Below are 24,763 nucleotides of genomic sequence, written 5' to 3'. Positions count from 1 at the left end.
AATTCCTTTGATTTTAGTCCTTAATTCATTTACTTCTGTCAGCACATTCTGATCAACAATTCAGATACAGAAGAATGCTGGAAAAGTCTAGTCAGAAACAAAATCCCAATCAAAGTGAAAAATAATATAGTTCATTCAATTCACTCAAAGACTGCTCACCGAGAAGATGCGTGAAAACCTTTAAGAAGGTAGCGACTATATCAACAGCAAGGACAGGGTGAACTGGTAAGAGAAAAAGCTTATTTGGAAGCTTTCACAGAGCTTGCTGCTACTGATTCACTGTTACCAGGAAAAAAAGCACGGTGTTGAATGAAGTGCTGAGGCACAAATGTATAATGGGACTTTCATGTAGATACTCCAGTGAAGAACTCTCCTTCAAATAATGTACAAGAATCAGGTGTTACTCAATCCTAGATATAGCAAGGATTATATTGCTTCTTTGTTCCTTTGTCATCTTGCAGTAAGTTTCCCTAGGATACTGGAGGAGATCAAACTCTCTCCCAAAGCGCAGTGTTATTCTGACTTCCTTCTCAATTCCCTTTACTCCCTCTGTCAGCAAATTTCAGCTACATCACGTTACACACACTACTACACATACTGTTAGAAAGAAGTAGGGGAAAATGGGCTACAGTCAGTCCCATATAGGTTTCTACTGACCCAGTTCATTTTCTGTGTTCTGGCTTCACTACCAACTATAGCCAAGCTGACTCAGAAGTCCTACATGCTGTTACTACACTCCATACTGTCATCATGACACACACACACAGTTTGGGAGAACATTTCATTTGCTTTGCTATCTTAACCAGAACATTGCTCCCATAAGGAGGTTAGCTCAGACTGTTAACTTGCCTTCTGCTTTGACACAAAACATCCTTTAACTTCCTCCACACCTTTCTAGGAAGCCTGTCTACCTCTTCTGAGAAGTTCTTTCAGCCTGGAGCTGCAATTCCTGCTTGTACAGGTTCTTGCACAGAAAGCATCCCCTACTTTCAAGCTGTTTTTCAAACCCCACTGTTTTCCTGAGACAGCAGGGCTCAGGTGCCTGAAGAGGAATTTAGGAAAATCAACCCAAGTTGAATGCCAAGTGATAGGAAGCCCTTTTTGGTACCACCCTGTAATCAACGAAGTCATACTTGTATAATAGGAGTACTGCCCGCCTTACGAGGCTTCAGACAAACAGCAGGCTAACACAGAAGTTGGCCAACATCTCTGCAAGTATTTCCTCAGAAGAAATAGTCTGATTGGTCAAATAACTATTCCACAGTGTCAGAAGAAAACTAAGATCTGTGCCTCTCCATCACAGTCAGCCTCTGCAGGTAGTTACACAAAGGTTCTCTCAAAGCTGACAAAGTGAAAAATTTAATTCAGCTCAGCTGCAGCTGATTGCAAAAACAGAACAGAAAACAATTCTTATTTCCAAGGAATTTCCAATTTAACAAAACACTTATTTTCAAGGATCTACTTTGGTCAAAGCCTTCCATAATATTATTATTGTTAAGAAACTGTCAGTAATGAGGTTAAAAGGTAACTAGAGTCTCTCATAAAAATCACAAGTTGGCTGAGGTTGGAAGGGAACTCTGAAAGCCATTTGATTCAACCCACTGTGCAAGCAGGGACACATAGAACAGGTTGCTGAGGATCATGCTCAGAAAGATTTTTAATATCTTCAGAGGAGACTCCACTGGCAGCCTGTGCCAGTGCTCCATCACCTGCTATTGTCAGACTGCTGCTGATGTCCTAAATTATTGATGCAAGTACAGCCCATAAGCCTAAGCAACAGCCAAATAGTAACTCAACAGAGAATGAAAGATACAGATTTCAGAGCTCGCTGTGCTCCAAGTATATCTTTTTAACCAGTAGTACTTCAACTTGACTTTTGTACGTTAGGTCCTCTGCTCAACAATTCATGCTTCCCACAGATGAAGAACAGATCAAGACAAGGTCACAGAAAGCACAGAAATAGATCAGGCCACTCAGAGTAAAAAAATTTTTTCCCCCCCCATACATCTTTAATTACATCCTCCACTTTGGAATGATAAATCCAAAGCAAACTGCTTTATTCCATTTTTATTCCTTAAAATCCAAATTCCATGGTTCAAGTACAAATAAAAACCTGCATGCCTTCAATTTAGAAATGGCATGTTGCTGCCTCTTGTCAGTTCAAGTAGGAGATAGATTTTTTGTGGCAGGGACATGTGTATCTCCAGGATTTAGTTTTTTGTGTAGTAGGAAGAGGGTTGACAAAGGTCTGGATGTTTAAGGAGCTGTTTCCAGCTTTACTCCACAGTGTGTTTTCCCCTCAACTTTCTGGGATAAATCACTTCTCCGTAACACAGCTACACAAAACCAATTTCAGTAGTTTCCTAAGACATTTAACTCCTAATATTTCATCTTAATGAACTAGGACCATATCAACCAGACAGATATGACCACAGACAGAAAATTCAACTAGAAATGACAAAGTGAAAAATTCCCTACACCACAGTTCATAGTGATTCTTTAGAACAACATCTTAACACTTCTGAATAACACAAATATATTTGAAAATGCATTTCAACATTACAGATAGAATGAGAAAATTCTGGTTTCAAAAACCAGTAGCCAGTATCTCTTATAGGGGAAGACACAGTGATACCAATTCCATCAATATCTTCTATTTCTAAGGCACATATTTGCAGATCACTTTAAAACTTTAAAACAATCTCAGTCAAGAGAACATGTTTTTTACTTCTTTATCATTAAAAGTTATTTAGTGAAGAGAGAAATTAGTTGTGCAACTTGAGATTTCCTAAAGCAATGCAAAGTTCTCAAACTCACTGTTTTACAAAGCTGCAAAAGGGATATGGTACCTCTTATTTTTGTACAGATACTTACACAGACACTCTGAATGGCTTAAGTTGTAAGAGACTTCTGGAGATCATCTGGTCCAACCTCTTCCCTGCCTCCAAGCAGGGTCATCTAGAGCAGATTGCATAGGATCATGTCCAGGCAAGTTTTGAAGACCTCCAGAAAGGACAATTCCACAATCTCTCAGGTGGCTTGTTCCAGCGCTCCATCACCTTCACAGTAAATAAGCTTTTCCTCATATTCTAATGGAACTTACTGTGTTTGCGCCCATTCCCTCTCATATTGCTACTGGGTGCTATTGAAGAGTATAGTCCCATCCTCATGACACCCTCCACTTAAGATATTTGTATACATTGATAAGATCCCCTCTCAGTCTCCCTCCAGGCTAAAACGGCTCAGCTCCCTTGATGCTCCAGTTCCTTAATCATCTTTGCACCACTTTGCTGGACTCCCTCCAGGAAACTCAGAACCGGACACAGCCTCACCAGGGCTGAGTGGAGGCAGAGTATAACCCTCTTCAACCTGCTAGCAATACTCTTGGCCAGCAATCTGAATGTCTTTTTGGCCAAAAGGACACATGCTGGCTCATGGTTAACTTGTTTTCCACCAGGATTCCCTGGTCCACAGAACTACTCTTCCAGCATGTCAGACCCTACTCTGTACTAATACATATGGTTATTACTCATTTAACCCCCACTTCCTGAGTTTACCTATGAGGATGTTAATGGGAGACACTATCAAAAACCTTGTTGTTGTCCACTTTGACTTCAGCCAGTACTCTCTCCCCATCTACACGGCCAGTTCTTCCTGATCTCTTTTCTTCCACATGCTTAAAGATGCCATCCAGAATAAGTTGTTTCATCAGCTTCCAACGGACAGAGATGAAACTGACTGGCCTGTAGTTTTCTGGGTCCTTCTTGCCATTTTTGAAGACTCAAATGATGCTGGCCATCTCCGATCTTGCAAAAATGATGGAGTAGCCTAGCAATAACATCTGCCAGCATATTCAGCACTTATAGCTGCCTCCTATTGTGGTACATGGATACATGAATATCAGGTTTGCTTAAATGATCACTAACCACAGGAAACTCTCTCCAAGCTTTCTCTTTTATCTCCAGAGTATGGGATTCCTGTGGGCTGTTGGCCTTAGCAGTAACAACTGAAGCAAAGAAGCCATTCGGTTATTCTACCTTCCCTGTACTCTCCATCATTAGGCACCCATTCCATTCAGGAGTGGGTCCACATTTTTCCCTAATCTTCCTTTTGCTATTGATGTAGCAGTAGCCCTTCTCACTGCTCCTGACTCCCCTTGCTAGATTTAATTAAGTGGGCCTTAGTCCTTCCCATCACATTCCTGCATACTCTAACAATGTTCTTATATTCCTACAAAGTGGCCTGCCCCTTTTTCTCCATGTACTTCTTTACTCTCTTTTGAGTTTAGCCTGGAGTTTCTTGCTCATCCATCCAAGTCTTCTCCCCACTTCATTTGACTTCTTACTCGTAGAGGTGCACCGATCTGAAGCATGGAGGAAGTGAACCTTGAATATTAACTGTATGTCTTAGAATACCTACCTTCAAGGGCTCTAAGCCCACAGGATTCCCCCAAGCTCAGGAAGAGGCCAAAGTTTTCTCACCTGAAGTCCAGGTTTGCAATCCTATTTATTTGCCCTGGTTCCTCCGCACAGGATGCTGTAGTTCACTCATCTCACAGTTACTGCAGCCAAGCCCGTCCCCAACCTTCATATTTCCAACAAATGGTTCCAATAACTAGTGCTGCTAAACCTTGTACTAACCTTTTGATCTCTTAAAAACACCACTTTGCCAAAACCAAAGTGAAACCTAAAGCTAACAAATAAAAATTTTCTTTGTAAGAAAGGGGCATTCCAGGCATTTGGGCCCAACCTGTTACAGGTCCAGCCTCTGTGACAACTCCATTGTTGCCATTCAGCTCATGGGATCCAAGCTTATACAAAGTACAGTGTACCTCATTGTCTCAGTGATTCTGGCTGCTGTCCTGGCTTTGCAAGGGCAGCCTATACTTGTCACACAATGGTGTAAACTTGCAATTTCTAAATGAAAACACTGTTTTGTTCTACTGGGGAATGAGCCTCGTGATAATGGAGGGATCAATGGCTGCAAGAAAACAAGAGTAAACTTTAATTCATCATTATATTCAGTACTGAACTTAAAATAGTATTATGCATCTGGATCCCAGACTACACTCCAGGTTAATGACTGGTTCTTCTACAACCTTCATGCAAGTGCACAGCTTGCATTTTAAAATATGAGCACTTCCTTTCTATTATAAAATGTAAATACAAAAGCATCTTCTACTATCACTTCTGTAATTTGGTAGGTCAAAATTGTTTGATATAACATTTTTCAGGGAAAACAGAGAAAACAAACTTGAACTGTGGTCAAAAGGAATCACTTATAAAGTGAAGAGACATTTATATCCAACATCAATTATTACAATCACAGAGCTGAAACAGAGAAACAATTTCTTATTTGTACATACTGAGCAGCAAAAAAATAAAATTTATATGTATATACACACAACAAGCTTAACAGAGAAGCAAATCTGAAACTGTTTTATCTATGAACTGTAAAGAACAACTTCCCCTTAAGTATTTTATGCATTCCTACCTCATTCAGAAGAATGAATGTATTTTTTCTTACTGTCCTAAGGTGGAAACATTCAAATCTTCCCTTAAAGCAAAAATAACTGTGAACTAGTGAACTAACACATATTCACCTGAGATCACTCTGAAATATAAAACAAGATCAAAAATGATTAATAGTTGAGTGCACAACAATTTATACCATTTTTTAAAGCAAAATAGCATTTATACAAAACAGGTTTTGCTAAAGAGAATTACTGAAAACAGTGCAGGAGGAGATACTACGAGGACCTCAAGCAGCTTACTCTTCCACTTTCTTCACTTTCTTCTATTCAATATTGACCTGTTTCCAACTTTCTGTAACATAAAAAGAGAAGGAAAGGAAGAATGAAAGGAAAAAATGATTAAGAGCGTTTCTTCTCTAACTCAGCTTAACTCACGATTATGTTAGTTTCTCTCAAGTCCAAAGCAGTTTTATGATAAGTACTACAGGTAGATGAATTTCATACAGGTCAAACAGAATAAATAAATAAATAAACCCAACTAAATACGATCTACATGCATATCCAGCTCTGATTAATTGGGAGAATCATCCCTACAGAAAAAAAACAAAGTGAGCCAATGCTTTTATCCTCTGTTTATATCTGGATTAGTTATTTCTTTTTAGACTAATTATGTTGAATATACTTAGTAGCCACTAGTGACATGTTTAGAGAAAATGTGCTTGACTACTTTAAAGCATCACATAAGAACATTCATGCAAGCACTGAGAATGTCATAAGTGCAGTGGAAAACAGAATTATCATTTGTAAGTTCTACTGAGAAAAGCAAGATCAAAGCTAAAGGGCCTATCCTGTACTACACAATCTAAAGAAATAGAGCTATAACGATGTTTGGAGGTAGGGAGGATGTGGGCAAGAGTGAAAAGGAACATTATGTACATTCATTTTTTGGTCATTCTAAGACATACATCAGTACGGTATCTGTATGGATCAGAACATGGAATTACTAAACATTCTGTTCTCCTTTGTCATAACATAGGATTATCATCCATTTTTAACATGCGATATCTAAGAGGGAAGAATAAAAATAAAAGTCACAGAAAAAGTCATGCAATTTCTAGCACCTCACACCAGTATTTTATTGGTCATGGAAATGCATCATTCATATGCAGCCTTAATAACTTGTTTAGTAATTAAGCACAGCTGCTTAGTAACTAAACCACACGAGTGGAATAAAATCACAGGAGGGAAAGTTGTTTTCTGCTTACAGAAGTACTCTGAAATACTGAAAAATGTTAGTGTACACATGGATGAGAGTACCACACAGCCACAACTCAGATTAATGTGTTGAGAAAATTAAGATTTACACTCAGATTCTGCGTTGGTCAGGTGACTCACAGAAAATCTGATCTCCAAATTGAAAAGGAGTTTATGGCTACCATCTTTGCAAGTGAAAGAAACAACCAGACCTACAATAAACATCACTGCAGCAAACAATGATACAATAAAACTCTTGGGTATCTATCACTACACAGATTAAATCCAACTATTTATCTTGGGATACATTTGTTACATGACAAGGCAACAAACAAAATTACAGATGAATATTAAGACAAAATAAAAAGTCATGTCAACACAATGTACTCAAAATGGTCCATACCTACAAACTGAAGTAACAAAAAAGAAAACAATTCCTGTTTTATCAAACAGGAATTATCAAACACTAACACAACTTGATTATGTACAGCATCTTACCTATAAGCTGCACTCAAAACACTTAGCAGACTTTAATAATGCAATTGCAGAGTTAAGCAGAAGAAAAGGATGACAATTAAGTGCTGCAGGCAAGGAAGAAAACATGAGCTCTCAGATGGGATTTGAAAACAAGGGAGAATCAAGGTAACTTTGTCTCCTGTTGTAAGTAAGGAACAAATAAATGTCATAAAGCAGTATCAAAACAATTCATTTTACCTCAATAGCGTCATCCATTTCTGTGTTCTCAGACAACCATTTTAGCTTGTTTCTGATTTAGGAAACTCTTTCTCTGGAGAGCTGTCATCACTGAGGTCACTGTAGCTTTCACTGTTAAAAGCAATACATAGTTTGAAAACACGTACAGTGATACATGTTTGACTTCAAGCCCTCCCACACAGAGGATGTATATGACACACACTTTCCTCAAATGTATCACATTTTCAGAAAACTATTTTAAACTAATGTTCAATTCTGGTATTTTAGAATGCATTCCTCTGCAGGAATCGGCTTAAGTTTGAAGTCTATGAGGAACAATATTTCACCATACAAACAGGATATTCAATTTGTGTTGTTTTTTTTTTTTACTTCCCCTGCTTGGATACTGTGTGCTCATTCTACAGTTTGCTGATGTCACACACATGCGATCATGATCAACAGCATGGAGAACAACAGGTATTCAGTGTTAGACTAAAAGAAATTTCTCCTTTGGGATAAAGAAAACTATATTTTAACCAAGAGAAAAGTTAAAACTATTTGCTCAGAAATCTTCTGTTTAAATTTAAATTATGATTCTCACTCTTGCATTTTCACCAAAGATCATTCTGACACTTTTCCCATTTGTTTTATCCCCTTTTGCTGTATCTTGAGAGAAGTAGATTTTTTATTTTTTTTTAACAGAACAAGCTGCCATGCAAGTGATCATTTTATAAGTGGCTAGAACAAGGAAACAGTGAAGGACAGGAATCACCACAATGACTGAAAGAAGTGCCCACAAACCACATTCATAGCAATATGGACAGGATCTTGTAGAATCTATTCAGTGGTATCTATCAGGTCTCGAGGTTTATCTTAACTCTGCACAAAATGCACCTCTTCACAAAATACTCCAGACTTAGCCTCCTCCAATAAAGCCTCACAAAGAATTAACTTTCAACACCTCTGCAGTTTGCTTTCCACATATATGAATTTCCCAAGATCAGAATTCAGCAAAGGGAGCCCAGGAAACTAAAGAGCATATGTGAACAGTAATAGCTCTGGCCAGTTCTCTGATACTGCAGAGAGTAGCATATGGTTAACAGAATACAGGTGGGGATCTCTAACCTCATTTGTGTGGGAGCACCAGTACCAGCACTAGGTAGCACATCTACTCCAATCACTGCACAACTGCCTTGCCACATTGTGCTCTTATCATGCAATTTTATCTCTCAGCCAACAGGACCTCAGTCATGTAACCCTCTAGCTCAGGTCGGGATCTCCTGCTGGGCCATCAAGCACACAAGCAGCCTATGATCTACCGAGACACAGCCTTATCAGCTGATCTTCAGTAACTATAGTGTCTCAAGGGGAACTAAGTAATCCCATAGTTAGAGATCTTTGATGTAAACTATAATGAGGAATGGTAAAGGAACTGCACTCATTCATACTGGTACATAATGAGTACTGCTTTCTAGCCCGAAGTTCACTCTCTCCACTTTGCAAAAACACAATCAAAGATAATGTCAGCCATTTTAACAGAGTGCAACAAGAGAAATGGAACCAACTGCCATCTCATTTAATTTTTACCTCCGACTGCTTGGAAAGACCCCCACAGTTACAGCAAATCACTGTAGCAACTTTTGTAAAAGACAAGGTAGATATTCCAACTGCTCAAACAAGTATTAGGACTTTACCTCCAGCATTCTGCCCTTTCTTTGCAAGACATTCATGTCGTTGATGCAACTCTTGTAAAGAGTGTATAATATCAGGCTAACTACAAATGCTCAATTTGATCATTCCACCAGCTGGCAAACAATTACACAGTTCAAGTGAGGAAAGTGTTGTTAACAGTATGATCAAGCATGCCAGATGCACACACACAAACACAACATCACTGACACTGTACTTACTTCTTTCTGAAAGTACCCATGGAAACACATGGAATAAAAATTCAGTATTATTAAACATGATTACATTTTCACATCAAAGCAAAATAGCAAAAATTGTCTACAGAACACAGAGTAAAATTGCTGATTGCAGAGAGGCATGCAGTTTCATGATAACTCTGGTTTAAACCCAAAACCTTCAGAGAAGAGTTCCATTATGTTTTTATCTTTTATTGGCTCTGCTGCCTAGTGGCATAACAACACGTGCCAGAGCCCCGAACATCTTTACAAGGCCCCTGGAAATCTAAATAAAAATGCTTAAGCACCAGTAAGGTGAATGGAGAAGAGCCCAAGTTCATCCCCAGGAGAAAGATGGTACAACATTTGATTCTACATTCCAATGAAGGGCTCTGGTCACTATGTTCTTGACTATTTTGCAGTAGCACCCCACACTCTCTCCTAATTTAAGAGTCCTGCTGGGTGTAAGTCAGTTTTATTTCTAACAGGCAGACCACAGTAGCAAGAAAGATAATGCAAATACCGGGGTAATGGTCAGCCCATGGGTTACGGACTCAATAACTGTCATTCTCAGTTTTTGCTGTTTGAATCATTTATCTTAGCATCCCCAGATAGTTGTGGCATTGTGTTAACAAGAACAATTTAGACTCCCATAAAACCTGAACCTCCTCAAGAGATAAGCTGCAAACAGGCACATGTGAATCTTGGCATATCTAGGCCTGTGAACTATATCTTCAAACCAATACTGATATCAAGTTCATAAGATTTACTGTGATATAAACCATAGTCAGTTGATAAATAATCTGAAGAAAAACTCCAAACAACCACTACCTCTCAAGAAGAAACATGTGCTTCTTTCCAGATTACACTGAGTTGCTACACAGATATTAAATACAAAAATCTACTACTATTATGTGTGATGTATAAGCCTTACCTAAATGAGCTGGCTATGAAAGTGGTGGGAAGAAAAATAAATAAGCCTGGCACCACAGGGCCTTATATTTATATTTCAGACCAAGAGAAAATCAGAACAAAACACTGAGCACGCAGCATCACTACATCTAGTCAATCATTTCAGTCTAAGACAGTCCACTGAGTGTGTAGACATGAAGAATTATGGTCACATCAATCCCTCTCTAATCTAGACACAGTTAATGGAAATACAGTACCCTTGCTTGTATTTTGCTTTGCAGTGAATTGCAAGAAGAGTTGCAGTACACATGCAATCAGACTGGAGTTAGCAAACATTCTCTGCTGAGAAATTACATTATGGGTTTTTGCTTTGTTTCAGTGCTTTTCCTCAGATCCCCATCTTTTCACAACATAGCAATAAAATCAGCTTTCTCTTTGCATGTTTGCATGCCCATTATTACTAAATCCACACCCATTGCAGAGGTTTTTGTTCTACTGACAGAAGTTTCATCACATTTGCTATGCAGTCTAATGTATGGAAGGAGACAAGATAAAAGATCCAGTATGATATGAGAGGCAGCTGAAAGTTAGGGGCACAAGGGCTATCTATGGAGTGCTATAATGCTTCACTTCAGCAACCAATCTCAGCTGCAAAACAAGAACAAATACTCATCGAGTAACTTTAAGTCTGTATTTCTCAGCAATCTGCTCATAAGCTCCGAACTGCCTGCTTTCCATGTTTTTGTCACAAAATATGGGGAACTGTAAAAATGGGTACTTCTTGTAAGTTTTATTTGTTCCACTTGGAAAATCTTTCGAACTCCTTTGAAAACTAAGTAGTTCACACAGTTTCAGAGGAGCATTTTTCATCTTTCTTTTTTATATATAATTGATCAAAAAATCCTTTTCCAGGAATGTTAGCAATGTTACAGTGCTATCTTAAGCAAAGGCAGAAGCTAAGCTAAGTGCATTTCTTCATAATGCAAATCAAAGATAAATGTAATTGTATTTAGCATAGGCTGCGGATGTTTGAAATAAATAATTCTTATAAGCTTTCTAGAACCTAGTAAAAACAAATCTATCAATTATTATTATTTACCTCACACACACAAAAATCTGAATGATTAAAATTACAGCTATTAAAACTTTGTTTGTGCAATGCTTATAATTGCAGTCACCTCTATTGCTCAATACATATTTTCAAGCTTTTGTCTCTATAGAACAGTACTATCCACCATCAGCATATGATTCTATGCTTCCATAAAATACAACTCAATTAAAGAATCCCTTCATCATATACCAAGTCTCCTCACTTCCAACATGCCAGACTTCTGCACTCACATAACTGGGCCTGGGATAAGGTTTTCATTAGGACACAAAATAACGAAACCTACAACCAAGAGGCCAGAAGGTACCTAGGTCAGATAAAAGTTCCCTCTGTCAGCTGAGTCTCCATGCATGGGATTCCATTCATACAGCATCAAGACATCTTCATCTAAGCTTGATATCACCAGCATCTTACCAGTCAATGGAAACAAGCAAGCACTTCTAGGGTATAACGCCTCTAAAGCACTCAACTATTAGGAGAAGCTACTTGACTTTAAGAGAGCACGTTCTCTAAGTGACTGCACAAAATGACTTGGAGTTACTATTCAAAACTTCGATGTTTTATGTGGGCTTTTTTGGTGGATTCTTTTTTGTTTGCTGGGGTTTGTTTTACATCTCTGTGGCAGTCAACAGCATAACTATAACTCACGTAAGTCAGTATTGGGTGAGGTGCACAGAAAATTGTCTCCTCAAATTTGATTCAAAGTCTTGTTATGACATGTCTTAGGTTTAATGTTCAATGACATCATTATTATTCTGAGGTCTAAAGGTTTAAATTAGAAATCCTTTCCACTCAGCAGGTCGAGAGTGGTTGTGTGTAATGAGCAATGAAATTCCCTCCTGAAAGTTCTCCCTATGCAAACGCTCCTATTTTAGCCTTAAAGCGTTTTCCTTTTCCAGTGCTCAGCTTTCTCTGGGCAGGCCTTTCTGTTTTATTTCTGCAGCCATTAAAGTGTAACTGGGTAAGAATTCCATTTCATTGTAAGTTAACAGAGTAGGCCAAAAAGCAAAATTAACTTCACTTTGCTTTACTAAAGGTTTTTTTCACTTCCTTCTGGTTGTAACATGGATCAAACCTGTAGCCCTCAGATCCTCTGTAAATGAAGAAAGGAAGGAATAAGCTGTTTATAGACACATTTACACCAGAATTTATGCTGAGCATACACAAGAATAAATATATCAATATATGAAGAACTCATTTTTCTTTCTTGGTCTTCTGAGCTGATGGACAGAATACTCCTCCCTCCAATAACGTAACTGAAACTGCAGGCAAATAAATAAGAAAGATTACCTTGGAGACAATTTACATCCACGCTGCAAGTACGCGTTAAGCGTTCCAGTTGCTGCAAGCAACAGCCCAAGGTATGGAGGTGAAGGTTTCATAGGTCTTGAGGAAAACTCTGGGTGGAACTGAACTCCCACAAAATATGGGTGATCTACAAGACAGATGTCAAAGAGAAAATTAAAAGATCTAAGAAGATACTAGAACAACTGTTGGAATAAAAGTTTCTTGAAGATACCACATAGAAGTCAAGAAGTCAGATCAGCATGTGTGAATTGAAGGGTGGTAACTTCAACATTTTTTTTTTTCCCCATGGAAAGGAACTGACAATGGTGGCAAAGGGTTAGTAAAGCAAATTAATGAAAAATCATCCTGTGATTCAACCTTAACGTGCCCAACGATGTAATTAAAAGCTGGATTATAAATATGTACAGACACATACAGAAGAAAACAATGCTATGTAGGCAACCATAATTTAACCATTTCACATGCTTTTTTTCCTAGTGTTTTGGTATCCAAAATTTATATTTATGCTTGCATATTCAGGACATGCACCTATATGCATCTAAGTGGAAAATAAAATAGTTCATAAAAGACTAGGCACTGCAATACAGCAACTACTTACACACTAAAAGATGAACACGGAAGCAATTTACACTGAAAACTGGGGGAAAACAAGTTTCAAACAATTTGGCCTGGAAGGGAACTGCTGGATCAATAATACTGTTTCCTGCTATTGAATGAAGCTGCATCATGTAGTGTCACATACAAAGGGCAAAAGTCCTCGTAACACCCCTCAGGACTTTTTGCTCCCACTGGAAAAGCATTAGGATAGTCTCTCCTTTTGCTTAGAAACCTCTTCCTAATTCAGAAGCCATCTTTTTTTTTACAGCCAAATTACATCCATTTCCTATAGTGCACTGCTTTCCTACTGTATGTTCTGTGATGAAGGATGACAATATCATCAGCATTTGGTGTCATTTATTACACTAATCAATAGTCTTCTCTTCAATCTTCAGCTGCCTCTCCAGTCAAAGCAACTCATGAATACTGCTTCTGCATCCCTCCTATCTTTCTTCGAAGGATAAGGATGTAACAATATTTTTGTGCTCTTTCATGTTGCACAACTGTTCCTTCTCTAAATATGAGTTGAAAGGAGCTAATGTTAACCATTTCTACTACCAGGACACAAGACGAAAGCAAGCACAGATCTTTTCTGATTGGCCAATTTCCAAAACAATCCCAAACATTCAAGGAATTTCTCTGCCATATGGAATAAGTGATAACAAGAATGCAGGGGTTTTTATTCTCTGAAGATAAACAATGTAAATAAGTATACTCCTCTTTGCTCTGTTCCTATGCCATACAAAGGATCTGAGTTCCTAAATTTATCCTAAAATTTCTCTCTCTCTGCTATGAAATTTAGTTCTTTAAAGCAACAAAATAAGACAAAGCATCAAATATTTCCTGCGGGGATGTTTTCCTAAAAGCTTTGCCTAGCTACCTAGTATGCTGTTACTTCTGTGCTTCTGCTTCAACCCACCCTCCTCTCTATGATGACTGTTTTTCTGCTTTAGTAATCAGTCTCCTTGCAGCCCATTGTGAAATAATTCCAGGTTTTACTGCTGCTTTCATTCTTTTTACAGTAACATGTAATTTAAAAAATCCTGCCTGATTTATTTAATGATGCTCTTTATAAAAGTTGTTTCATGCAGGACAGATAAAATAGTCTCCCAAATAGTCTCAGCTTGCATAAGAAAATTAGTCTATCAAGAACAAATTAAAGAATATCATGACAATTAACAGTTAATGAATTCATATGTACTTTTTGCTCTGAGTTTACTCTCTATGGTACAGTTGCTTGATATTACAAATAGATGTCTATATTCAAACCCTGGTTCAAAATGACAAGAATGTTCTTCAGCATACTATGGAGTATAAAAAGAATTCTCAGAAACATCTGGTCAGAAATAGCACTCTATAGAATGATAGTGTAGTCTTATAAGTTTCTATGCATGCTTATCTAAATCAATGGCATTTGAGGTCACTTAAAAAAAAAAAAAGCTTGTAAGGGAGTCCTCATGTAGCTTTCCTTTATCCTGACTTTAGCAAGACTTTTAACGTGGTTTCCTAGCAACCAAATTGGAAGCTATGGAAGGAATGGGTAAACCACAAAATGTTTTAAAAATGTCTAGACTGCTGGATTCAAAGAACAGTGGCAAGAAGAAGTCCAACCAGTTGCATATATGGAGACAGCGAAAATTTGACTGGATGACTGGATATGGCTCTTAGCAACCTGATCGAAGGCAGCTGTTCTGAACAGAGGGTTGGAATAGACAACTTCCCAAATCATTCTGTGATTCCACGTAGCACTGAGCTAGAATTACAATATTTTGCGGAAACTGTATCTCTCTGATAACCTAATTCATGCAGAATCCCCGAGGAGAAACATAAGACAGTGGCTCTTAAAAGCCACTGAATCTTAATCTATTGTTATACACAAGTGGACTCAGCAGTAACTCCTAACATGATCCTGGCTGTTTCAACAGGTAAGTACTGACCTACTTGCCATTTACTTACCAACAGTTTATGTAGTTTTAACAGATACAGAAACTACTACAGACAAGTGAGACACTTACTCTCCAGTTCAATCATTTCCATTCTGTTTCCTTCTGTATCATGGCCAACAAATTTCAAACCTTTCTCTTCAAAGCAGTGAGTTAATTCTGGGTTCACCTGAAATATTGAAAACAGCAGTTGTAGTTTTATTTATTTTTTGATGCAACTTTTTGATATAACTGTAATGCTTTTATTATGTATGCAAGAACAAAAATATTTGGAAAAAGAGCTGAGAATTTTTGCGTTCTTTGTTGATACTCAGGTAGTAACTTTCAAAAAATAAGCATGCTTACATTAGCATGAGATGAGTCAGTAACTTTAAAACTTAATAATAAATACAAACAAAAATTAAGGACAGGGTCTCTTTTGCTCACTATCCTCCTGATCCTGAAGAGCACGCATTCCTCATTTTTGAAATGGCCAACGGTAGCAAGTGGAAGGTTGTCTATGGCATAAACTGTCAAAAATCACCCAGACAGGAGCTCTAGAATGAACTGTTTCATCTCCTTGGTAATGTTCTACCTACTCCATTAATATTCAAACTAAACACCCTTATCACCACTGCACTCTTTTCCCAGCTTAAAGGAAACTTAGCATTGTTTGAAACAGATTTTACCATGCATATATCTCACAGTTTAGGCCCCTTTAGAGATACTTGAGGAGTCAAGTGCCTTCTGAACCATTTCTGAACTAACACAACATGCCCAGCTACTGTCCGTCTTCCTAGACAATAGCATTTTGAACATACGGAGATGCCTTTGCTCAGATGTTCTCAAACACTGAAGAGGACCTATACCAGAGGCCAGTAGAATTGGGATAATTGCTAGGAAGCAAGTGATCTGGATTAGCCTCTGAGTTATAGATGCCTGAAGTCTGCCTATGTTTAGATTATAGAAGAATGTGGACTTCCTGAGCATAATCTAAACCCAGTCAGCTCAGGAGCAATACACTTAAAGATTATAAACCTATACCTTTCAAATATCTCATAGGAAGTCAAGTCAGGTAGTGGTTAAAAACAGTTTAAGAAACAATCTTGTTACGACAGTACACTACACTATTCTCCTTTCTTTAAAACTTGTAATAACACCTCTGCAATACCATGTCCAGTTTCAGGCCCTTCAGCACAAGAAAGATGTTAACAAAATACTGGGAAGTCTATAGGATGCCCACTGGGACGTTTCGGGGGACTGAAGCGCATATAATGTAGAAGAGACTGAGGGAGCTAGGTTTGTTCAACCTAGAAAAGAGAAGGTGAAGCGTGGAGTTGATTGTTGACTTCAGCTATCTAATGGGATGGTATAAAGAAGATGTAGCCAGATTCTGCTTGGTGGTGCAAAGCAGAAGAGTGAGACATTAAAGATGCAAACCAAACAAGGAATTTCCTGGTAGATATAAAGGAAGCATAGCTCACAATAAATGGTTAAGCATTGGAACAAATTGTCCAAAGATATTGAGCAATCTCTCTCTCAAAAGAATTTCTAAGCAAGACAGGACAAAACCTTGAGAAGTCTGATCTAATTTCAAAGTTAGCTCAGCTCCAAGCACCTACATAGGTGGACCAAAGCATGAATGTTCCTTACAATATAAATGACTATCTAAACATTAGTAAGTTTTGTTCTATGGTTATGTAAGAAATCTCCCACTGGCTTTAACAAGAATCATGTCCACCAAGTGAAACACAATTTGTTTAAGCTTTAAGTTTTGAGCACAAAGTCCATTAACAGTGCTTACCTCATATCGATGCCTGTGTCGTTCCTCCACAAACATTTCATCGCCATAAAGTTTCCCTGAAAATACAATAAAAAACCTAATACTAATGCGTTGCTCTAACTAATTACAAATATAGCTAATAATTTAAAACTCAGAAGTTTTTCATGTGGAAAACTTTGTAACAGGACATTTCATCTCACTCCAGCTTTCTGGGTTTTTTTAATCATTTTAGTTTCTTTTAATTTACTGCTACCTAAGTTTATTCAGGATTCATTCTGAATATTCCTCAACTAGAAATAGCTTATAAGCTTCAGAGTTTAAATTGTAAATGTCTAAATAATAATGAAAACAGACATTTGAGTGAAAAAGTAACATGAAATCCCTGCTGGTTTTATAACAATCGTATGCAAAATGTGCAGTGAAGTTTCAGAGCCTTTTGTTAGCATTCCATCTTAACAGATTATACTTGGCAAATAGCATACTCCTACTACAAACAGAATATTGCTTTTCTCTGTGGTTTCTGATCTTTTTAGCAAATGACTCTTGCAGCTCTCTTGAATCCTCTATATCGCAAACAACAAGAAACAAGTTTAAGGTATGCAGTAAACCAGAATTTAATTACCTCTCTCACAGTAACAGCCCAAACTCTGCTTTATCTTAGCATCATTAGGAGTACTGCCTCATTTAGGGTGTTGGTACAAGAACAGAGCTATCAAAAATTATCTCTAAGATTCTCAAGAGTGATAATACTGCAAATACTAAATACTAAAATCAGATTTTTTCATTAAATGTACATGCATACTACAGTGTGATCTCCTGCTGAAGTAGATATAATTTCTAAAAACTCAGAAGGTTATTTCCTGTAAGTTCAATATCGCTGAATACAGTAATGTGTCAGATCAATATTGGGGCACAGCAATACAGAAAATATGCTCATAGTTATTTATTCAGAAACAAGAAATTCTATTTTACGTGGTTTTAGTATAACCTGTATTAATGCTGTATAATAGAGTCCCAAATGGGCTAATAACAGATCTAAACATTATTGATTATTTCAAGCAGTGTAAAGCACTGGGTTCTAATTCAGCTTTTCAATGAGACTTCAGATTTTCTCATTTCATGGAAGCAGGATTGGAGTGAATAACATCAAGGAAGCTGCTTGCTTGAGGTTGTAATTCTTTAAAAAAAAATCTTTTAGCACCTTACACAAAAGGGAAGAGAAAGAACACAAGTGTAACTTACTTAAAATAGAATTTTGTGTTTTGAAAACGGTCTTCCTCTTCCCTAGTCTCATCGTTCCACCCATATCTCCAGGATTGTGTTCTGGCATGTCGATGACCTTTAGAGAAAAATTGTTTAAACACTGTTAATGTCCAGCAAAGAAAAAGAACAGCACAACAATCACATAACAGGCTTTGTAGATTTATAAGTAGTAACATCACTCAGTTTTCTGCCAAGCTTGTCCAATTACTATTTGCCTTTAGTTTTCCTAACGCTTCATTCTCTGTGTCTACTAGGCCCTTTATTGTACTTTTCCTTATACTATTCTTTATATCCAATCTTCTTTCTTACACCAAGCAGCATAAAAAGCTATCTTGTTAAGACAGTGGAGCTCCTTTTTTTGAGAGGAGGAGGGTACGGGACAGAAAAGAGAAGACAACACTCACAGCAAAGCTATATAACATTGTAAAAGCAGAGTACTAGAACTGGTGACCCCAACGTGTGTTGTCTCAGATGACAGACATAAGTAACTTAACAGAGGGAGAAGATTAACAAAACTTCCCTCCTAAATCACCATTACCAAACAAAGATTTGGTTTTTGTTGGTTTTGTTTTTCTAGAGGTATGCAGTAACAACACTAGAGGCAACCAGCACAAACTGGTTCCCTCTGAACACCAGGCAGCACTTCCGTGCTGTGCAGGTGACAGAACATCACACAGGCTGTCCAGAGGCTGTGGAGTTTCCTTCCTTGGAGATCTCCAAGAGTCGCTTGGCCATGGGCCTGGCACTCTGCTGTTCTGGGTGTCCTGCTGGGGCAGAGGCTAATGGACACAGAGGTGCATGCCAGCCTCAGCCACCCTGTGATTCTGGACCATTCTGTTTCTCAGACTGCCTAAGAGTACACAGAATACTGGGCTGCCTTACATGTAGAATATACTATTTAACATTTAGAGAAGAGAATGTGCAAAGCCTGTTATTGTGGACTGAAACAGATGGATCAAATGGCTGCTTTGTGGATTAACTAAAATGGTGGAATTCAGTGGCTGTGAGAAACAACAGCTTAACAGAAGTAGTGTAGTTCAGTTTTTCTCAGTTTGAAAAATCTTGATGAGTCTCATAATTGTGCTTAGAGAAATTCTGTCTCAGAGAGGTAAAATTATTCAGAATAGTACGAACACGAGCTGAAACAACAACCCACATTCCTGTATTCTCTATGTACACTTAGTGAGAAACTATTGACGAGGCGAGGTTCTAAAAATACAAATATTCACACATATGGGTAATCTGGAATTGGATTTTTATTAACTTTAATTTGCCCTCTGGGAGTAATGAAAACATTGTCTGATGATACACTTCATAAACTGAAGTTATTCAATTTAGAAGAGATGGTGGAAAGTGCTTAGCCTTTGGCCTTGTGCCAATGCATTTCAGCTGTGCAATTATCTCTGCATAACCTTATACCTTCAAAATGTTATTTATAAACTATATACTCATTATAAAATGTCATGAGCAGAAGTTGTGATCAAACCGGTAGGATATTACAAATCCTCTAATTGCCTCCCAAAAACATGAAGGTGAGGATGTGCAGTCTACTCAGCTTAAAAAGTACACACACACACACACACACACACACACACACACACACACACACACCACCAGCTCAAGAAATACAAAAATAATTCAGTAAACCCACGTTACTTCAGAAACAGTGAGACTATCTGGTTTCCTTCCATTTACTTAGAAGTAATGTTATAACATTTACAACAACCTGTGCATATATGTCAAACGTTGCCCTCCAAAATCACATACAAGTTTTCCAGGAGGTGATTTCCCCCCCACTCCCACCTCCACTTGCCCAGAATTTTAAAGTTGCACTCTTGACTCTTGTCAAATGGATATGAAATGGTCACAAGCAGCTAAAAATGTTTCAAGTATGTGCTTCTCTTCCAATCACAAAGGTTCCACTTCAATGGCTGTTTAATGAATATTTAAAGTTGTCAAGGAGATCATTACTAGGTTTTCCCCTGGTTTTCTCATAACAATTTAGATTTCACAATTTCCTTGCTATTTATTATTTGCTGAGTTAAGATCTTCTATAAAAACATTATGAGTGTAACACAATGAAAAGAAGAAAAGATGGGAATACAGTGAGGGAGAAGGATACGACTTAAACGACATTGTTCAACTCACACTCAGCAGTTAAAACGCTGGCTCCAAATGAAGTGGATCTGCCTATGCAGGTCATGGGAGATTTCATTAAATTACCGTGCTTAAATGTGTTTTTCAGGAAAATTCAAAATCAGCCATTATCAAATGGCACAATGCCAGGCTACAAAGGCACAGCTTTATCTGCTCTGCTGATGTCTTTTGCCACAGTTTGGATCAGAATCTAACACAGAGCTGCAAGCCCAACAAAAATTCCAGAGGACTCAAGCATTTCTCCCACTTTGTTTTTGTCTTCTGAAAATACTGGATCCTTCTCTCAACATCTACAGTAGTGTGGTCAGCACCACATGATTAGAAGGGGATGTAGCCATTAAAGCTTGCATTATTATCAGATAAGTTTTAATTGAGGTATATTTCGAGAAACATTATAGAACAGTTCAATCTTGTTTCAATCAGTGGCAGATTTTCTGCCAATATAAAAGCTCTAATGAGTTTCAATATCAAGCAGCTTATTTTGTGCATTCAGGTTTTGTTGTAGGTATGTTGCATTATAAATCAACTCTGTCTTCCCCAAGATTTAATGTTTATGGTAATATAAAAGACTTCAGATATTAATTTTTGTAATCAGGTGAGAAAAGGAGTCCTGTATTAACAACACAGCTACTCTGAAACAAGATCTTCCCCTTCCTGATATGTTCCCTGGTACTGCTCAACTTCAGCACTACCAGCATACAACCCTCAATGTTTATACATTACATGAGTTTGCAGTAACATCTGTACAAGCAGCTTTCAAAGGAAAAGCACCACTGCTGCTCTACCACCCAAGATAGCAATAAGAATCAGAAAACCAATTCATATTATGGAAAACTTTGCTCCATTTTACAGAATTTATTTGAACAGATAAAAGACAAATCATCAAGTGGCTGTTACTGTGAACAACTGACTAGATTCTTCAAAGAGACTGTGCTTCCCTCCACAAAATAAATCTTACCATGCATTAGCTCTTTGAAGAGTAAAGAATGGCAGAAGGAGAGGAACCACAAAAGCATCAGTAGGGAGGATGCAATACAAGATAAGGCATAAATCAGTCTTGTTTTTGTTTTTTAACCCAAGTCTCTGAAAACTGTTAATACTATAGGGACTTTACAGGGATCACATATTACACCCTTGACAGTCAACATCAAACAAATAATGAATCACTGACACAACAAACCATATTGTAAATGTAAAACAGTCCAAGGGGTATTAAACCACACAGTTGATGAACAGCAACTTAAACTATCCATGAAATACAGTTTTCTTTCAGAAATCTACCACTTGGGTTGTTTCATTGTCATTAGAAGACATATAAAAGTTAATGAGAAAAGCCCAGACAGTGAACATGCAGAAGCCATGGCCCTGAAAATGCAACAACTTGTATCACTTTACTAATCACTCCAGTAGCATTAATGCTTTGTCTCTGTTTTGTTTCAGGCCAACGTCAGAATATATCTACCTTGGCTACTCTGGGCCTTTTTGTTTGTTTGTTTTGTTTTTTCTTCTTCTCTTAATCTCTTCCCCATCCTATTGGGAGAGTGAGTGAAAGACTGCATGATGCTAAGCTGCCTGTTCACCACAGTAGGCAAGCATTTTTTCATTCTATTTTGCTTATTTTAATAAAAGAATACGTTTATTCAGAAAAACTTCCCTGTGCTTATTAAATTTTAAACAAAGAGCAACAAAAAATAGACAATTTATAGAGAACCACTGCCAACAGTTATGAAAGCCAATGTTATACTAGCCTTTGTGCCAAAATCATATGACAAACTTACTTAGCTTACTAAGCACTCAGCTGAGTCCACTCTGCAAAACCACACACACACAACAAAAAAAAAAAAAACAGCTCAAGCCAATCACTGTAACTTTAACTGAAGCAATTTGTTCTGATGAGCAAGCCTGTTTTCTTTTCAGCTCTTTTATATTTAAGCTACAACTTTCTACAGGAAATAATCAAAGCTGAAGTAGTTCTTAAACTCATTTACAGTACAGTTATGCTTCTTCTCAACTTCCAACCCCTTCTACTTTTGTTTTCATCAAATGGTTCAATGGTTTGGGTTGAAAGGACCTCCAAGATCACCTGCATGTACAGGTCCAACTCACTGGCACAGTAGGGCTGCTCCAGGCCCCATCCAACCTGGCCTTGAGCACCTCCAGGGACAGGGCACCCACAGCTTCTCTGGGTAGCTGGAGCCCATGCCTCACCACCCTCTGAGGAGTTATATGGAAGAGATATCTAGACCTCTGGAAAGCTCTCCTGCATTTTCTTTCCCACTCCCCATGAAGTGAAGACCAGCACTGCAGATTATTTCCGTGAGTCGTTATCCTCCTTACGACAAATACATCATAGCCTTTCTCATCCCAGCTGGAGAACTGATAGAACTGAAGCAAGCGCTGCTTATCATATAAATGTAATTAAGGCATTTACTTTAAATTCTAGGGTTTCCCAATACTATAAACAACAATGTAACAAAAATTAAAAAAGATGACAGAGTAAGGAGATAATTTCAAACATACAACTTTGTGAGTTAGATTATCTCACAAAGAGTACTTTGTCATTACTGTCTATCCAACAGCTGTGCACAGCTCAGTTTCAGAAAACCGAAAGGATTGATATATCAATTTCATAGCAAAGATTAATTACCTTAATTAAATCTGCCAGCCACTTCAAGGATGCTTCAAGTCTCATGCTCTACATTACATTTAATTATTTCCTGCTTCCACCCAGATAAGCATTAACTGGTCAAAGACCATCTTGTGTTGAAGAACCTTAATTCTGGCAGATTATTTCTGACCTGCAATCTTAATTCCTTTCTGTGGCACAAGCCACAACATGCAACAACATGCAACATCCATACCATCTTCCCGTCTGTTCTCCCTTAAAACCTTATAAACTTCACTGTCCAAATTGTAATGTAATTCTGCACTCCTTACATTAACTCTCTAGCCCTCAACTTGAAATGACAAGAATTTCTTGGAATTTGCTTTCCTTATTTGCATCTACACAGGCATTTGGAATCAAGTTGTGCATGATTTAAAAGAATTTAAAAGTTGCTTGCCTAGCTGCATCCATACCATCCACTTCAGGAGAGAGACAAAAGGTGACTCACTTCTGTCACAAGGCGCCTATGAGTACCACTAAGATGCCTGGATTCAACTGTGGGCCCCAGCCTAGAGTTAACATGACAGCACAGATATACTTGTGCATTTTTTGTTTGCTAGATCACAAAATCAGAGTAACTACAAATCCACATATTCATTTTTTATACACAAATATAGCAGACACTTTTAAAATATGAAATCCATCTCCAGAAAGAGAAATATGAGAAAGTAAGAAGAAGAAGAGAAAGAAAAGTAGATATATAAATGCATATGGAGAAGCCCTAGCAAAAAGTCTAGGGGAAAAGGAGGCTGAGAAGAGACCTTATTGCTCTCTTCAATATCTGAAAGGTGCTTATAGCGAGATCAGAGTTGGTCTCTTCTCACTGGTGACAGGATGAGGGGAAATGGCCTCAAGTTGTGCCAGGGTAAGTTTAGGCTGGATATCAGGAAAAATTTCCTTATAGAAAGGGTTGTTAAGCACTGGAATAGGTTCCCCAAGAAGGTGGCTGAGTCACCATCCCTGGATGTGTTTAAAAACCATTTGGATGTGGTGCTCAGGGACATGATTTAGCAGAGGGTTGTTACTTAGGGTACTATGGTTAGGTCACGGTCGGACTCGATGATCTTTAAGGTCTTTTCCAACCTGAGCAATTCTATGATTCTAAAAAAGCAAGTGAGGACAAATGGGTCTAAAGATCATTCTTCATTTACTAACAAGCTTGTAAAAGCTTATAGGAAATATTTTACCTATGCTGTTCCAAAGAAAGCAACATCTAGAGCGTACTATCACCTCTATACTATGCAAATCAAGTAGGTATTTAATTAGTATGGCATCAAGTGAACACGCCCAAAATAATTCAGACATCCTCTGTGAAAAGTGTGGGTGGCAGGAGAGAGATCACTTCAGCAGATAATGCGACAATCCCCTCAAATGCTACGCACAGATGTTTACTGAGCAACCAGCAGAAGCATGCCGATATTGCCACACCACAAAAGTTCTAGGCTGTCACCAGCTGGCACAGCATCATACACAACATACAGCCAGCACAGCAGGAACTCTCCTACAAAGTATCACAGAGCCCATACAATTTCTCAAAAGTAAATGGTGCCCTACAAGAAATCATTTATATCCTCCCTCTCGCACTTCTAATACACTGGGTCTCCAATGGCAAAATGAAGTTAAATAGCATATAAAAAGTTTAAGTTAAAAAGCACAAGTCTACAAAAAAAAATTGCAGAGTTCCATTATTCAGTACCTTACTGCGCATTAAAGTCAAGGATGGG

General features: G+C 38.0%; 1 protein-coding gene across 3 annotated transcripts in view; it reads right to left on the bottom strand.

Annotated features, from left to right (window-relative positions):
• Nucleotides 1-2,055: 2,055 nt before the first annotated feature.
• Nucleotides 2,056-24,763, bottom strand: part of CTPS2 (CTP synthase 2) — a 59,601-nt gene continuing 36,893 nt past the window's right edge. For 2 of the 3 annotated variants that reach the window (XM_019621693.1, XM_019621691.2), the window contains exons 14-20: nt 18,197-18,293; nt 16,976-17,031; nt 15,265-15,361; nt 12,635-12,779; nt 9,331-9,336; nt 7,442-7,552; nt 2,056-5,825 (exon numbers count right to left, since the gene is read on the bottom strand). In XM_019621693.1, coding sequence (XP_019477238.1) covers nt 7,483-7,552; nt 9,331-9,336; nt 12,635-12,779; nt 15,265-15,361; nt 16,976-17,031; nt 18,197-18,293 — 471 coding nt within the window. In that variant the 3' untranslated portion in view covers nt 2,056-5,825; nt 7,442-7,482. The remainder of the gene's footprint in view (nt 5,826-7,441; nt 7,553-9,330; nt 9,337-12,634; nt 12,780-15,264; nt 15,362-16,975; nt 17,032-18,196; nt 18,294-24,763) is intronic. The other variant, XM_010725429.3, reaches the window with a different exon arrangement.

This window comes from Meleagris gallopavo, chromosome 1, assembly GCF_000146605.3.
Source record: "Meleagris gallopavo isolate NT-WF06-2002-E0010 breed Aviagen turkey brand Nicholas breeding stock chromosome 1, Turkey_5.1, whole genome shotgun sequence".
NCBI lineage: Eukaryota > Metazoa > Chordata > Aves > Galliformes > Phasianidae > Meleagris > Meleagris gallopavo.
Note: the sequence above shows the minus strand (reverse complement) of the source record. Positions and strands in the feature narration are given on the sequence as shown.